Source organism: Engraulis encrasicolus, unplaced genomic scaffold, assembly GCF_034702125.1.
Source record: "Engraulis encrasicolus isolate BLACKSEA-1 unplaced genomic scaffold, IST_EnEncr_1.0 scaffold_97_np1212, whole genome shotgun sequence".
In the NCBI taxonomy this organism is placed as follows: Eukaryota; Metazoa; Chordata; class Actinopteri; order Clupeiformes; family Engraulidae; genus Engraulis; species Engraulis encrasicolus.
In genome coordinates this window covers 85561-102917 of record NW_026946335.1, presented here as the reverse complement: position 1 = coordinate 102917, position 17357 = coordinate 85561, and the positions used below count along the sequence as shown (strand labels likewise).

Here is a 17357-nt window from a genome sequence, read left to right as displayed (position 1 = left end):
TTTCCAAATTGGCAATATGATTGTGGAAATATTGTGTAGAACAAAAGGGAGTCTCAACAGAAAAGGTTTGAACCATAGGCCTAACCTAGTGTGGTCAGTGCCTAATTGTGCTCTGATATTATCGATCTGTTAATGCTATTGTTTGCGTTAGTGCCTATGTTAAGGGTGTCTGTGTTTTATGGAATGTGTAGGATGTCATAGAGTACAACAACAACAACAACAACAACAACGCTGATTATTAAACAAAAACCATGGACATGACTTACCATAGAAAGTGGTCTTGACATCTGTGCTTTCTCATCTTCATCCTCCCTCCACATTCCTTGCACTTCAATTTCTTTGAGAGGAGCTTCTTTTTCTGTAACCATTTGATGACTTTCAAGTAATTTTTATCCGTTTCCTTTACGGATATCAGTCTGTTAAGTTTTTTTGGTATCCGAGTCATCTCTGCCCATCAACTAAATATCTCTTCAAGTCTCCGGAGCGCACCGGATCAGAGATCTATTTCGTCCTATCCCGCCAGAAAATCAGCCAATTAGCATTCGTGTATCTCCGGTTCCTTTTGCCAGGGCCGCTAACAGCTTTTTTCTGGCCCTGGACAAAGTCATATGAAAAGCCCACTCGGCTATACGTACAAATGTAATCAGGACACAATTCTGCCCGCCCCCTTCCTACAGCGCGACAACAGACCCCTTTGCCCCCCCTGTCAGAGATGGTCATTAGGCATCCCTGCCATGGGCACTCCCACCATTAAGAACAAAATTATACAATATGTTATGAAGTGTTGGGGGGTGGGAGTTGAACATAATATTTTTGTATTTTTTTAAATATTTTTTTTATCAAGTGTAATTTCGGAAGAAAAAAAACAGGCCAGAGATTTGTTTCCCGTTCCCATGAGAGGAAACCACTGTGATTGGTTGTTCCCGAAGCAGAGCGGAAGAGATTGGCAACTGGCAGTGGCAAGTAGTAGATATTATTTTCGGAAATGGCTGCGAGGCGACCAGGCACACGGAGGCAAGCTACTGAAGCTAGGACTGCCAATGAGGACGCTGTGGCTTCCGAGGAGGAAATTGAAACTATAGGTAAGAATTCTCATCAGGGTATGATGGTAATGTGCAACAGGCGAAACAGGACTAAGATAAAATGAAATGCTGACCCAACAAATTGCTATCGAAGTTTTAGCTAGTGCAATGTAGTGGAATGACAAAGCCAAAACGTGGGGGTAGCATGTGGTACGATGCTAGCCGAAACAGGGTTCTATCTTTTCTTTGGTTTCATTCAACTTGTGCCCGGATTCGGTAAAGATCACCGTGCAGCGTAATAGGTTGTTAAAACAAATATAACCACCTTGTTGTAAAGCTGACAAAAGCGTGGAAAGTGAAGGGCCGTCACCGTGACCTGTATGATAGCTGTTACGGAATCAAATTTGAATTGGGAACTTTTGGCTTGGAGGAATGACTGAGCTGAATGACAAAATCCTTTCCGTATGGCATATTAAAATACGGTATATTTATGATTAGGAGTGGTAGTTGCCTGTTGTGATTGCGTGGCTTTGTAAGATATTAATACAAGTCTGGCTAGCATCAGAGTTGCCAACTCTGCCAGCATCAAGCCAGTGCAGACGTTGAACATGTAGCAGAAGCACAGTGATCACGTGCAAGAGGGGGATCCACCAGACAACCAGAATGCGTGCATATTAGCCTACTTGAATGCGAAACGATATTACCGTCTGTTTTTTTTTTTTTAAAGCTGGTTTACAATGAGTTAGGTTAACTTAGGAACCACCTAGGTAAACTAACCACTGGTAGCTATTCCCACACTTGAATTCCAATTTTCCTGTCGAACTGCTTCAGAGCCTCTGCAGAGCCTATGCTTCAGCATCATTTATTAAAAATATACCTCAGTTTAGTGGAACATGCTTTTCCCAAAGGACAAAAGTAGCTGATATTGCGGGGTCAGCCCAATGTTCCCACGGCCCATTGGTCCCACAGCCCATTGGTCCCACATTGCTAAGACTTTTGCGTTTTTTCAAAATTAGGCCCAATGGTCCCACAGCCCATTGGTCCCACAGCCCATTGGTCCCACATCACTAAGATTTTTAAATTTATTTTTAGGTCCGTTGGTCCCACAGCCCATTGGTCCCACAGTCCATTGGTCCCACTGTGGGTGGCTGTGGGACCAAGGGACCCACTAGTTTGACGCCCTCTCTGTACTTCACATGATAATCAAACATTTCAAACAAGCGATTTAAGGTTAGGGTTAGGTTTAGGGTTAAGGTTAGGGTTAGGTTTAGGGTTAGGGTCGTATGACGTAAGCGGTAAGTACCGAAAGAGCCTTGAACTAGTGAGTCCCGTGGGACCAATGGGCCTAGAAATTCAAATAAAAAAGCAACGTGGGACCAATGGGCTGTGGGACCAATGGACTGTGGGACCAATGGGCTGTGGGACCAATGGGCCTAAAAAATGAAAAAAAGTCTTAGTGATGTGGGACCAATGGGCTGTGGGACCAATGGGTTGTGGGACCAATGGGCTGTGGGACCAGTGGGCCGTGGGACCAATGGGCTGTGGGACCAATGGGGCGTGGGAACATTGGTACGCTCCCGCTATTGCCCATTAAATGGGAAATCTGCTACTTCTGACCATTAAAAAGCATGTTGTACGAATACGAAAGTGATGTAGGTAGACTTTTCATGTGATATAGGGCAGACCTATTAATTATCAATAAAAAAAAAGTGTGAATCGTTACTTTTACTTTTTCACATTTGAGAACCGGACCGCACAGTGTTAGATTATTGCAATTTTCCCCCTGTCAAATGCTAGATTGAGTGGCCTAAATGTATATAGCTTTGTTACTGCCACAATGCTTCTCTGTGTAGGCTACAGTGTCAGGATAAGTGTATGGGTCAATGATGTCTCAGTAGTAGCACACATCAGGGTTGTGCAACCCTTGCTGACTGTTGTGTGGGAATGTGTTTTAAACATTGCAAATAATGCCACTTTAAGATCATGCGCATATGTATATGGGGAAATTTCAATGTTGGTGGGCTTAAGGGCGGGTTATACTTCTTTTCAGTGTGTCGCAGTGAGTTTGTCGCAGGTATGATGCAGTTCATTTTGATTTATGCCCTGTTTTGAAGCATGGTCGGCGCAATGACATTCCACGCCACAACGCAAGACGGACCATCACGAACAAGCTAGGATTGTGGGTTTGTCTATGTAAACCGGATGTTGTGTAGTTTCTCTTCCGGTTACGGAGGTCACTATAGACGTGCTTTCAACAACAACAACATTCATTCAGCAACAATGGCGCCTGGAGGAATGCGCACTGTGATTGAGATGCAGCTGATTGATCTAGAAATGGAAGACAAATTGCTACTGGAGCTGGCAGAGAAGGGAAAGAAGTGTGACAGAAGATGGTGTGTACGCCCTTTGAATGTCCCTCGGAGTGAAACTGGAGAATTTGCTACACTTATTCTACCCATGAGATACGACGAGGAAACACACTTTGACTATTTCAGGATGTCCCTGTGTCGGTTTGACGAGCTTGTTCGCAGTTTACAACCCCTCATCCAACACCCGAAGACACACAATTCACCCGTGGGTGCTTTCGAAAGACTGGCCGTGGCGCTTCGTGTTTTGTCTTCGGGTGCAAACCAACAGACCGTCGCGCAGAGCTTCAAGCTAGCGTCCTGCACGGTGTCTGGGATAGTGTCCGAGGTGTGCCAGGCGTTGTGGACGGCTCTTCAACCAGATTTTCTGCCATTACCCACACCAGCCATGTGGGAAAACATTGCGGCTGACTACTGAATATTGTGGAACTTCCCAAATTGTGTTGGAAGTATCAATGGCAAACAAGTCACCATGAAGGCCCCCCCACGGTCTGGGAGCGACTACTACAATTACAAGGGTGCCCACTCCATTGTGTTGATGGCGTTGTGTGATGCGAGATATCGCTTCACAATGGTGGATGTCGGGGCCTACGGGCGTGAGAGCGACGGTGGGGTGTTCCAGGAGAGTACCTTCGGTAGCTTGCTCCTCGATAACAAGCTAAACCTGCCCCCACCAGCTGACCTCCCTGGGACCTTGGTGAGGACACCCCACGTTGTTGTTGGTGACGCCGCTTTCCCCTTCCACTGCAACCTCATGCAACCATTTCAAGGTATGTACGTGATCATACAAGTCTTGAAGTTGCTTCGGACAAAATCATATGCAAAATGTAAATGTAACATAATGAACGATGTGCTTTATATCCTGACGTCTATGTCAAGTGGAAATGCTACATGTGGTATTGCCGTGATAAGCAAAACATATTTCTGCTACATTTCTACATCTACATGGTTATTATTATTATCTGAGCACGGTGCAATAATGAGTGCTTCATTGTCTCCCTCCCCTCTCCTGTTTATTCTCATGCAGGAGCTAATCTGTCTGAAGACAAGCAGATATACAACTATCGACACAGCAGGGCAAGACGGCTTATTGAAAACACCTTTGGCATCATGGTTGCACGGTGGAGGATCCTTGGACGGCCAATTGAGTTTTTCACAGACAAAGCTGAGGATGTGGTGAAGGCGTGTGTGGTGCTGCACAACTACCTCACCCACACAGACGAGGTGGCAAGCCAAGAGGCATGCTACATAGCCCCCAGCTATCCAGACGTGGAAAGAGCTGGGTCTGTGAGGCCTGGTGAGTGGCGAGGCGAAGTCACTGGGGATTCAAACATGGAGCCTATTGACCCATCACTGATGTCCAGAGCTCACACCACCAGAGCATCAGCAGTCAGGAGAGACCTGATGTCTTTCTTCCAGACAGAGCGTGGATCTGTGCCACGGCAGAACAATGTGGTGACTCGTGGTACACTTGGAACGCTTGAAGAGTGATGGCCCTCAGTAATGACTTTTCCCAATCCCAACTGTGCTTTTTAAACTTCCTTGTTTTTAATGGTGTATGGTGGTTAACATTTTTGTAGTTTGGCATGCGATACAATTGTCAGAATAATAAAAAAGACCAATTGTATACATAAAGCTTTGGTTTTATTTCTCACCCACAAAGGTGAAAAAAAGGAACAACAACAAAAAGTAATGAAAATGCAAATAGACAATTTGAAAATGTATATATACAAAAAATAGTGCAGGTGCAGGTAATGTAAACAAACTGAAAAAGTAACGGCTAGTAATAATAAAGAGTACACTGTTGTGGTTTAAGTGGTACTAAAGCAATAGTGCAGATATCAAATATAACAAATATAATATAAATCTTTGGATAAAGTAATTCTATAGTAATAGAGCAGGTTTCAAATATAACAAATATAATATAAATTGTGTTTAGAGTAGTACTATAGTAATAGTGCAGATATCAAATATAACAAATATAATATAAATCTTTGGATAAAGTAATTCTATAGTAATAGTGCAGGTTTCAAATATAATATAAATTGTGTTTAGAGTAGTACTATAGTAATAGTGCAGGTATCAAATATAATAAAATATAAAATTATGTATCTAGTTGTTATTGTGAATATTCAATCCAATGTGACAACTGGGACAATTAAACTAACCGTATCAGTATTATTATAGGACATGGTAGGTAGGTAGGTAGGTAGAGTGTGTGTGTGTGTGTGTGTGTGTGTGGTGCAGATAATTGCCCCATGGGCAACTTAAAAAAAGGAAAGGAAAAAGAGGTTTATGTAATGTAGTCAGTTCGGTGTCTGTCTTGCAGCCTTCGCCTGAGCCATCTCGTCGTACATGCGGTTCACCGTGTTTCTGGTGACGGTGTCCCTATCATCCTTGTGCACCTTCCTCAGCAAGTCCGCCACGAACATCCCAAAGCTGTGGCAGTCATCCTGCTGGTTCAGACTGCGTTGGAGCGCCTGGCGACTTTCAGTCAGTTCCTCGAGGATGTCCAGGTCGTCTGTGCGCTTCCTCTTGGTCTGGTTAGCTGGCACTCGCTTGGATGCTGGCCGCACGGAGGGAGCGGGTGAGGCAGGGGGCAGGCGGGCAGACGAGTTGGAGGGAGCAGGTGAGGCAGGGGGCAGACAGACAGGCGAGTTGGAGGGAGCAGGTGAGGATACAGCTGAGGTGGAGGGCTGGGATGCATACAGGCTCTCCAGGGTCCGGGCAGGCGAAGGTGGGCCAGAGCTCATCTCAGAGGTGGTGTCTGAGGTGGTGTCTGAGCTACACGTGTCCTGTGTCTGTAAACAGAAAGCAAAGCAAGAATTGGTCATTTTGCTGATCATGCTCCAGTGTACATGTGTACCAATGCACCAATGAGCACGAATGCACACATACCATTTAGTATAGTGACTTTTAAAATACTGCCCTTGGTAGGCTACCGTCACAATACAAAATCAGTGACCTGCCAGCATTGTATTTGGGGAGTTTTGGCTTTGTTGCTTCCTATAACTTTCATCCAGCTCTAAACAAAGGGCTTTTGGCGCCATGTTCACCAAATCATGAGGTTTTTTGATCGAACAACAACGAGCACAATACAAAAGTAGTGACCTGCCCTTTGTGCCCTTAGCACGTGTACATAGTATTGAATTTGGGGAGTTTTGCCTTTGTTTGGAGTTGGATGAAAGTTATAGGAAGCAACAAAGCCAAAGCTCCCCAAATACAATACTATGTACACGTGCTAGCCAGTGTCTGCCCACAAAGGGCAGGTCACTACTTTTGTATTGGGCTCGTTGTTGTTGTTCGAACAAAAGCTCATGTTTGGTGAACATGGCGCCAAAAGCCCTTTGTTTCGAGCTGGAAGAAAGTTATATGAAGCAAATAAAGGCCTTTTGGTGCCGTATTCACCAATCATGATTTTTTTTTCGAACAACAACGAGCACAACACAAAACTAGTGACCTGCCCTTTGTGAGCAGACACAGACGTGTGCATAGCATTGTATTTGGGCACTGTGGCTTCGAATAAAACTATCATCGAACTCGAAGTGGTTTTGGGCGCCAGGATATACAAACATGAGCCTTTTCTCCAAAGAACAATTTAGCCAGCACGGTATGTGTTGCTGGGGGGAAGGTTGTATGCCCACATTAGCAAGCTATAGCTCATCATACCCGAGTAGGCACATGGGGTTAAGTACAAAACCTCTGACGGGAAATTCGAGGACGTTGCCCGATGTTTTACAAAGGGATCCATCCAGTACAGGTAGACGTAGAAGGCGGGGAGCCTTTTCCCACCGGGATCCCCGCTCTTCTTCGACCTCACCTCCCTCCGTTGTCGGACGAACTTGTCCCTCGCATTCTTCCAAACGCGCACCACATGGGCCGTATCCAGACCCAACGCTGTTCCAATCTCTTTATAGGCGTTGGCGGAGTAGGTACTGTCTTTGTGGTTTGGGTGGCTAGGATCGTACAGATGTCTGTACTGCCGAACTGCCTCGCAAACTTGTTCTTCCATCTTCTTCGTCTTCAAGAATGGCGGTCGCCAAACCAAAACAAGCAGAAAACGGGAAATACGCAGGGTAGACCGGATGTAGAATCGCCCAATCAGAGACCTGTTTTCTCTCTGTCCCGCCGTTGCTGTCTGCATCATACCTGCGTCGAGACACAATTTCGGGGAGGTGCCCCAGAGTGCCTGCGTGATGGGGGGGGCTTCACTCCGTTAACTGCGCGGCTCACTGCATCATGATGATTATGTCAAGGACTAGTTATTAACTACTATTGTGTTTTTTTTTTCTTTCAAACTGCTACTAGTCTTGCTAGCACCAAGTAAATGCAGGGACATTGATGCCAATGTCACAGGAAAGAAATGTACCAATGTCATGGGAGGGAGAAAAGCGGAGGCGAGGCAAAAACACAGTTTACCCAATTAACCTGTTTCCGCCCCTCTTTCCCCATCATGCAACAACAGCACCAACGGCAAAGAAACAATTGGACTCGCTGAAAAGAAAACTAAAAGACATGGAGGAGGAGAAAGAATTGGACTCGTTGAAAAGAAAACTAAAAGACATGGAGGAGGAGAGGGACTCCCTTCTTCAGGAGTTAGAAGATTGTGAGTATTTATCTAATGATATATAAAATACTTGACTGACTGTGGCTCTTTATGTTGTTCTGTTCCTCATGATGATGATGGTAAGTCATTTTTTATGGTGGTTTTACAAACAAGGAGGGTTTGGGGCTTTTGTGGGTGTTAAACCCCAGTGTTTCCCATACATTGAGGAAACTATGGCGCACCGCCATAGTTTACATTTGGGCGCCATAGTTTATTAAAATGTTGTTAAAAAAAATAATCTCTGGGGTTGCAGTCATCCTGGTTTTTATGTCATGTAGGCAAGTGATGAGGAGTGGAGAGGTGAAGCTGGGCAGAGAGCGTAATGCCAATGTGTGACACAGCTCTCAAACCACTCAGCCAGTTGTGTAGTTAAGGACCATAGGCCTCAGTGAATGAATATGATTTCAGGTGCTTTTTGAACGTAGCCAGTGTGGGGCCCTGGAGAATATGGAGAGATAGACTGTTCCAAATGGTGAGGGCTCTGTCACCAAAAGCTCGTAGCCCGGTCCGGGGGATGACAAGTAGGTCCATGTTAGAGGACCTCAGGGAACCTGATTGAGAGGGGTGCTGGATGAGATCGCAGAGGTACTGGGGAGCAAGAGCATGGAGGGATTTGTGAGGAGTAGGGTTTTGTAGGTGATGCTTGACTTCACTGGGAGACAGTGGTTGCGTTCCAATATATGACCTTGCGTCCTCCACTTGTGCTTGTGGCCTTGTACCAGGAAGTCATACACAATCGACGGGATTCCGGTTAACTGGGGATGTGATGCACACATGACAATACATCTGTTACACCAGGTGTGGCTAATCATCTGTGATTAGGACTGCAAATTCAGTTGCTTCGGTGGAGATGTGAACCAACAGTATGACTGGGGAACTATGACTCCTTCGGTCCTTCGGAGGCTGGATAACCTGTCGCGCCACGACATGTCACAAAAGGCTGTGCAGTCCCGTGCACTGCACTGCACTGCACTGCTGTAACCCACCCCTCCCCCACAGACAAACATTCATGTTCTGAAAAGTTCAACACGTTCTGAACATTTTAGCCGCTTTGCATTAAGTTTTCGAGCAGACACTTGTCCACGGTGACGCAACATCGAAAGAGAAACGCTGTTCACAACCTAACTGAATAAAGATTTCATTTAAAAAAAAAACACAGCATTTCTATGAAAATGTGCTGGGTGACCACACTGCCTGCCTATGCCTATCCAGATGCACGTATAGCAACAACGAGAAAGAGAGGGAGAGACGGAGAGAGAGAGCGATTAGCGCGTATCTGTGTGTGTGTGTGTGTGTGTGTGTGTGTGTGTGTGTGTGTGTGTGTGTGTGTGTGTGTGTGTCGGGGAACATTTGAAGTGAAAAAAACACCCTCCCCCACTTCAGCATCAGATGTTGGTGGTCTACAAGTCAATATGCTTACCCGACTATCTTGTAGCCCAGTCATGAAGTTCATAAAGCCATCGGTAGCCTATAGGCCAAGTTATCCAAAATCCCTCCGCAAATTTCTGCATTGCCTGAGTTCATAGGCTAAAACAACTTTATTTAGGCCTGACTTATTTAGCTCACTTTATTAGCCGTATTTAGGCCTATTATCGTATTTAGGCTTTAACGTGGGCCTATTTTACAAAATATCGAAAGAAGGAAAAGACACGACAGACAAGTTGAGGCTTACTGATCGTAGCCTATTACAGCAAATCGAACATGCGCTTTATGAACACACTAGCCTGAGGGCAAACATCTTCTTGGCACTATTGAGATAACCAGGCCATGCAGGAATTCAACTACCTGGGCCCACACTAAAATACTGACAGACTACAATTGCTTGGATCTTCAGTGGGTTTCGTGGGTCCGGGGGGATGGGTGGTGATGGCACGCTTGATGTATTTTTCCCCACCCCATGCATGCACGCGGACACACAGGGTCGGGACATTCACCCAATGAATGACTGAGTGCGGCTAAATATGCCTGTCGTAGCCTAATTATTCACACATCACGTCAAGTCACAAATTAGTCTCTTGCAGTTGACCTATGCCAAATTAACGTCCTCCCTGTAAGGCTGCACTAATTCAAACAGGTAGAGGAGTCGGCTTAGCCTATAGCCAAAGTCTATAAAATGTAGCCTATTTTTTGTAATTTCCAATTATCTAGGCTATGTTTACGATAATGATTTGTTGCGCTACGACGGTGCTCAAGACAAGTTGGAACATAGTCATCTCAAGTGCTCCCATTTTATTTTGATCCTGCTTTAAGTCAATGGGCGAGAGGGACGGATGAAACGGGTGTTTCATTCGTCCCGACAGTGTCTACTGACACTTAAATCCCTTTTGCCTGTAAACCTGACAACTTTGACTTTTCATACTTTCGGATAGGCTATGTTAAAGTTTTCGAGTAAATCGCAGTGTTTCATTCGTCCCGAGTTTCATGAGTCCCTGCTCTCCCCTACTGCCTAAACTGTTACAGTTTAAATGCGTCCTCTCCAAACAGTGTGTGTGTGTGTGTGTGTGTGTGTGTGTGTGTGTGTGTGTGTGTGTGTGTGTGTGTGTGTGTGTGTGTGTGTGGGCGAGAGAGGGAGAGAGAGAGAGAGCGAGGGAGAGAGGCGCTTAATTCCCCGCAGAAAGAGCAAGGCGATGTCTCCAAATATTAGACAAATGCATCTTATTTTAGTTAAGTAGACATCAGGGATGTATTTTGCTTAATAGCAACGCCGACCTGATTGGTTCATATTGCTCTGAATAGCCACAGAAGGCTAGGCTATATTTTAATGGGTTTACGCGCGCGAGGTCATCTAACTGTGGTCACAGTCGCCAGGTGCTATTATGAGAGGAAAACTATAGCACGTTGGCAAACATTAAAGTCAGTTTAAGCCATGCATATGATGAACCAGTTTTCTTGTTTGAAAAAACACACTTCCCGGTGCGCAAGGTGCATGCATTTCTGACTGACCCAGATGAAATCGCATGAGGAACTCCATGATTATGAGATGACATTGCATATATTTCCCAGCATATATTTCCCCTCTCTCTCTCTCTCCAAACCCAGTTGTACTTGGACTCACTTTTAACACCGCTGGCCTACCCAGGTGAATCGCAGCACACATTGTTTGCAGTGAGCCGTGCCGTGTGCGAGTGCTGTGCAACTTCACCCCTAACGTTTAACCTAGACTAGCGAGTGCAGTGTTGTAAATCACGTGGAATAAGTGCAGCGATTACCTGCGTAGCCTACTTAATTATGGAAGTGAGTGTCATTTGGACTGCCTATGGAATCAAGCCTACTGTCACCAAACTCTTCCTGTCTCCCCAGCCTCGCAATGGATGGACACCTGGCCACCGCTCCTCCGCCTCCTTCGGAACGGATGACTGTGGGGGGGATCTCCAAGGAAATTTGGAATTTCGGACTTGTATAGATTTGGGGTGCCCCGGGACTCTTTTAGATTTCTGTTAGTTAATAAATATTATTTTAAAACTCAATATTTGTGTCTTGGCGTAGGCCTATTTGTGGTGTACAGTACTCTCCAGGGTATTTGGTAACAAGGTGTCGCTGGAAAAATGCGCACTTTCTCATCTGCGACACATAACCCGACAGTTGGTTACACTTAATTTGAGCACGAAAACAGCAATATCAGTCGCTTGCTAATTTTTGCCAATGTGACAACATTAAATTCATTAGGGAAGTGTAGGTTAGGTTATCGCCCCAGCTGTTGGCGATGTGAGATAAATAGCCAACGCTTACACGCTCAAACGAAGCGCTGTTAGGTTACTGCGGTGAGGTGTATTGCACTCTCAGTAATTTTTACCAAACGAAAAAAGTATCCACAGCCAGACAACAAGTCTGAAGTTGCAATATTAGACGTTTCAAATCTTGCGATGCGATAATCGGTATGGCTTCTGGCTACACTCAATTTGCATTTTGTCAGAGCTTGCACATTAATGCAATTCATCCGATCATCATTTAAAAAAAAAAAAGAAAATTCATTACATTATTTAGGCTATTCTTTTTATGACTCTTCCTACTTCCTGGAGGTGTTCTCACACAATTTATAGGCATGTTGTTATCGCTGAATCGGTGCGTGCTGGTGAATATGAGCATATATTAATATGCCGTCAGCATCGTAAAATATTCCATATGGTAATAAACATTTTGGACGTCCAAGCTCACACGGGAGCGCTGCAATAGGTAAGCTGTAGGCCAGAGAGAGAGAGAGAGAGAGAGAGAGAGAGAGAGCGAGAGAGAGAGAGACTACCACGTGGTAAAGCGTATAGCGAGCGCTCCCAAGTGCCACCCGGCGGTTGTTTGGGTACACTGCAGCTAGGCCCGGTACGTACTGAGGTGGATGACGTGGCATTACCTCGGTAAAGGGTGTGCATTGTAGGGGGACCGACTGTAGGTTGTGATGACATCACTGTCAACAGCATTATATTTCAATATCTCGCAAAAGCTCAATTGTAAAGTCATTTTCTCATTTGCAAACTGGATGTTGAATGAAGAATAGTCCCCCAAAAATTGTTTTGGCTTGGCTGACAGCGGGGAAACGTAATTGTTTTCTTCACGGAGGCGGGGCGTCAGCAAAACGTGAGGCCACAAGCACAAGTGGAGGATGCAAGGTTGCATATTGGAATGCACAGGTGAATCTGTTTGAGTGAGGGGTAATGTGTTACCACTGCTTTGTGTGTGTGAGGATCCTGGCAGCCGAATAACGTTAAGGTGAGGGCAGTGCCAAGTTTCACGATGCTGCAAAAAAGTCATATCGGTCAAAAAACATTTAGACAGCTCTTCTTTTGTTGTTGGTCTCGGCGTTGTTGCCATTTCACTTCACACAACAGCGCATCATAGCAAGTCACTAAACATGGTGCTCTCACATTGTCGGATGAGTACACAGCCAGACCCATACTCCAATGACATAGATCATAGAAATGACACTTAAACTTGGGTTACAAAAACTGTGTAGCCTACCTGTTAACATATTCACCTTTCAACTGGAAATAGGAGAAGCCTGTATCTGTGGTGTGACGCATGCATAACTATGAAATCATGAAACCAATAATCATGACCCTAATCCATGTTCTTTAATGTGCTGGCCAATTAAGAAAGGTGATGCCTCAACTGTGTTTTTCATGTCATGCCTTTTCCTCTACAACAGACAGGAAGAAAAGTAGAGAGCAACCTCCAGACGAAACGGCACAACCTTATTCAGATTCGGGCTCAGACACGTCCTCCTCCTCCTCCTCCTCCTCCTCCTCCTCCTCCACCTCCTCCTCTTCCTCCTCAACCGATGGGGAGAAGAAGAAGAAAAAGAAGAAGAAGAAGACGAAGAAGAGCAGCAGGCACCAGAGAAAAACAAAGAAGAGCAAGGGGAAGGGGAAGAAAAAAGAAAAAAAGGGCAAGCATACCCTAAAGAGAGGTATTTCCCTCTGTCTGTACATCTTTTGTTTGGTTGGTTTAATTGTGAATTTGAATAACCCTGTTAAATTGAATACATATATAAAAGGGAACACCAAAACAGGGCAATGCAACTTAATGTTTATACTTCTGCTTATCTGCCGACTATTACGCATTTTGCGTATCGGATACAGATTTTGACATCAAACTATGGCCCTGTCACTTGAAAATACGGGAAAAGCCAATAGCAAAGTGTGTTCATGGGCCCTTATATATTTCTCTGTAGACTTGCAACCAGACAGAGCGGTAGATATGGCTCTGTTTGCAACTGTTCTGCGCTGCCCTTTCCATTGGCCAGTAATGTGTGTGTGGGGGGGGAAATATTGACCAATCAGAGGGCTAGCTTAGAGGTCTTCATGTGTTGTGCTGTGCTCGAGTTGAAGTGGCAGCTGCCGATAGAAAGTTTGCTGCGAAAACACACAAGCCAAGAGACTGGATAATACTCCTATAATCTCTGACACAAGTGTCCTCCTCCTGTCCTCATATATTCTTCTTCTTGGTAGTACGGTCGCTGTAGTATTACTAGTGAGCAAAATCACTGTTTCAAAGGTAAATGGGCTTTCAGCAGGGTAGCCTCTGGGAATTGTGAATTGCGTTCAGTTGCTAAATCCATGAAAAGAGCAAAAAGAAAAAGAACCTGTTGTTCTCTGGTGTACACCAACCAATCACCCTCTTCAGTGTCATACTGTAAGCATAGGCCCCACGTGAGGGCCCTATTCGGCCCTAGGGCAGTCATGGATGAGCAGTTAGGGCGTCGGACTAGCCCAAAAGGTTGCCGGTTCGACACCCGACCCGCCAGGTTGGTGGGGGGAGTAATCAACCAGTGCTCTCACCCATCCTCCTCCATGACTGACGTACCCTGAGCATGGTACCGTCCCGCCGCACTGCTCTCTAGGGGGTGCCATTGAGGGCTGCCCCCTTGCACGGGTGAGGCATCAATGCAGTTTCGTTGTGTGCTCTGTGCAGTGTTCATTTGTGTGCTGTGGAGTGCTGTGTCACAATGACACTGGGAGTTGGAGTTTCCCAATGGGCTTCCACTTCACTATTTGGAGGGAAGCGGGATATGACTTTTGGTGGCCTGGAGGGGTCATCGTATTACAGCACAGACAGGGAGACCCTGTGACCCAGGGAGACCATTTCCTTTTGAGATTTTATCTTTCACTTAGGGAATCCAAAGTTGCAGTCCAAAGAGCTCTACAAATCTAAAAACAATCCCTCAGACGTTAAAATTTGCTGTTCAAAAGGCAAAAAGGAAAGTTTCGTGATTTTTTTTTTTTTTTAAATACATTTTTTGCATACTAACTTAAAGGAGCACTCCTGCCAATTTTACTGTTGTTGTATTGGTCACGCTACCCTTGACTTTTCAGTACCCGGTGATGCTGCATTTTTTTGGGTCAGCTTTCTGATGTATGAACTATTCTAAATGGGGGCAGCTTTTGTTTACATTTTTAAAAAATCTTAACATAGGCCTACTCCATATAGTTTCCCAAAAGGTATTGCTGTTTGCTAGTTGTCTGCTGATGTTGCATAACCTTTTGGATGTTTTAGGGAATAAATCAATATTTTTTTTTTGAAATGTAAACAATGTAAACCTGCCCCCATTACAATGACCAGGATCTCGGAAAAGGCTGAAGAAAAAGAAAGAAAAAAAATCTGACACGTCCATGGTAGTGAGAGCATTACAAGTGCGTGTGGAAATTGGCTGAAGTTACCCTTTAAAAATCATCTTCCATGAAAAAAGCTACACCTTCATGAACAGATTTAATTAATTTAATTACAATTTTGCGTGTGTAAACACACAAACACTGTACTATTGTAATGTGAAAAATGTCATGGCTCTCCATGCGGCTTTTTCCACACATATAACATGGAGGTTGGTAAGAAACTATGCCAGAAAGTGTAATGCTGCGTCCAGACCAAGGGCGACCTCCGCTGCTTGGTTGCAGAGTTAGTGGGAGAAGTTTTGCCTTTGCGATGAATTCGCTTTATTCATATTGACATATTTGATGTAGCTAATCACATAACGGCTCTCGCTTGTCAGCTTGGGGCATTAGCAGATATGAACATTCCAATTGGTTTTCGCCATAAGATTTGCTCGACTTTAATCATTAAAATTTGCTGTGGTCGCCCAGTTTGTTTTCCCTCCATAGAGAAATGATGATTTCCGTCACTTTGTTTGCATAGGTCGCTCTTGGTGTGAACAAAGCGTCAGATTGCACTCTCCATTCTCTCTATTTCTCTATTGATTCCTCAAACAAATACGCAAAACTGAATGATGTACATTCTGAAGATGATCTTTGAAATGCTACACATATAATTTGGTAGTGTCTCAAGGACTGTTTCTTCTTACCTACTGTTCATTTTGCATTCATTTCACCTCATAAAGCCACGGTGGTACTATGGTAGATGAAAGATGTTAGAGGTGCACTGTGTACGATTGTGGCCAGAGTAGATATTGCAATTATGCTACTCATTGAACCTATGCTGCCTATTGCCAAATTTGATGATTTTTTTTTTTAATGAATATTTACTAAGTATACTTTCGTCATACTAGTAAATATTAATTTATTGCTAAGTTTTGCGTGCAGTGTTTATTGTCTTAGTCTTGTTGAATTCTTAGAAATTGATGGTGGTGGTAAATATTTGTTGACTAGGTAACATTTATGAATGGGCAGCATGAATTCTGGAAATGAACAAGTAAAAATATTACACGGTGCACCTTTTAATTAAGAACCGAGAGAAATGGCATAGGTGCCTTCTAGCTTTGTAAGGCCACCTTCTTGTGAAATAACCGTGTGTGTTTGTATGTGTGTTCATTTGTTTTGTAGCAACAACACCAGAGGACATCCTCAGGCGATATGAGCGGGTCCTGCACGCCTTCCGGCAGGGCCGCAACCTGCAGGAATCCTTCAAGACCGTCAAGGTGGATGGCAACACCATTCGGTCTGGGGCAGCCATTGCCGAACTCAAGAAGGTTGCCCCCGACAAATATAAAGAATGTCGGGACAACTTCCCTCTCTCTGGGAAGCTGTCTTCATTTGCATCAATCTGCCAGAATGCCCTTGAGGCATCGCGAGAGCTCTCTGAAGCTGTCGCCGAAGGGAAAAAAAATGGGACTCTGCTTCCGTTGCTAAAACGGAAGTGAGGGGGGGGGGTGCCCTTGTAGTGTGGTTGGGGGGGGTGGGGGGGGGGGGGGGGGGGGGGGGGGGGGGGGGGGGGGGTTGTGTAACAGGGTTGTTCCAGTTCTTATAGTGCGGGTGGATGGGATTCCAGTTATCCAGTTGGAGTGTGTGTGTGTTTGGGGGGTCCAGTAATGTGTGTGTGTGTGTATGTGTGTGTGTTGGGGGTGCGGGTTGTCCTGTTTTTGATGTGTGTGGGTGTGGGTGGGTGGGTATGATGTTCCATGTCTTGTAGGGGGGGTGGGGGGCTCATTTCTTTTTATGCATTTTTTTTTTCTTCCTATGGCCATTTAAAAATATTTTTAATTTTTAATTGTTATATGAGCCCTCATGTCTTTTTAGGTGCATGTGAAAATAATTCCCTATGGCCATTTAAAAATATATATATTGACAGGGTTTGTTGTTGTATGTTTTTTATTGGTGTGGATAAATAAAGTTCTTATTGCTTTGAAGTTTTATTTGTATGTGATTGACTGCACACTTTGACAATTTATTCCATCTGTTAACCTCAACAGATTTTATTTAAAAGATAATGGTGAGTTATACATAATTATGTAGTTCTGTATTTAAACACACGTTTTCACTACAGATTAGTGGATACAGAATAGATAGCTGAATAAAGAATTTGCTAACATTAACAGATACATTGTAAAAGGTAAGCATGAGTTACATATTTTTAAGTAAGGTTATGTAAATGAGAACAAGTTCTGACTTTAGATCAATGGATGCAAGAAGCTTAATAAGTAAT

General features: G+C 44.4%; 1 protein-coding gene across 1 annotated transcript; it reads left to right on the top strand.

Annotated features, from left to right (window-relative positions):
• Nucleotides 1–977: 977 nt before the first annotated feature.
• LOC134445067 (coiled-coil domain-containing protein 106-like) lies at nucleotides 978–16577 on the top strand. The gene is made up of 4 exons (XM_063194180.1): nucleotides 978–1082; nucleotides 7854–7994; nucleotides 13132–13392; nucleotides 16259–16577. The coding sequence occupies exons 1-4, from the start codon at nucleotides 986–988 to the stop codon at nucleotides 16573–16575; spliced, it is 816 nt and encodes a 271-aa protein (XP_063050250.1). The 5' UTR covers nucleotides 978–985; the 3' UTR covers nucleotides 16576–16577.
• Nucleotides 16578–17357: the final 780 nt, after the last annotated feature.

What these genes read in the sequence shown, in the direction of transcription:
- LOC134445067 (XM_063194180.1), top strand. Translation starts at nt 986, where the DNA reads ATGGCTGCGAGGCGACCAGGCACACGGAGGCAAGCTACTGAAGCTAGG. An exon ending in GGAGGAAATTGAAACTATAG is followed by an intron (nt 1,083 to 7,853) that starts GTAAGAATTCTC and finishes ATGCAACAACAG; the next exon opens with CACCAACGGCAAAGAAACAA. An exon ending in TCTTCAGGAGTTAGAAGATT is followed by an intron (nt 7,995 to 13,131) that starts GTGAGTATTTAT and finishes CCTCTACAACAG; the next exon opens with ACAGGAAGAAAAGTAGAGAG.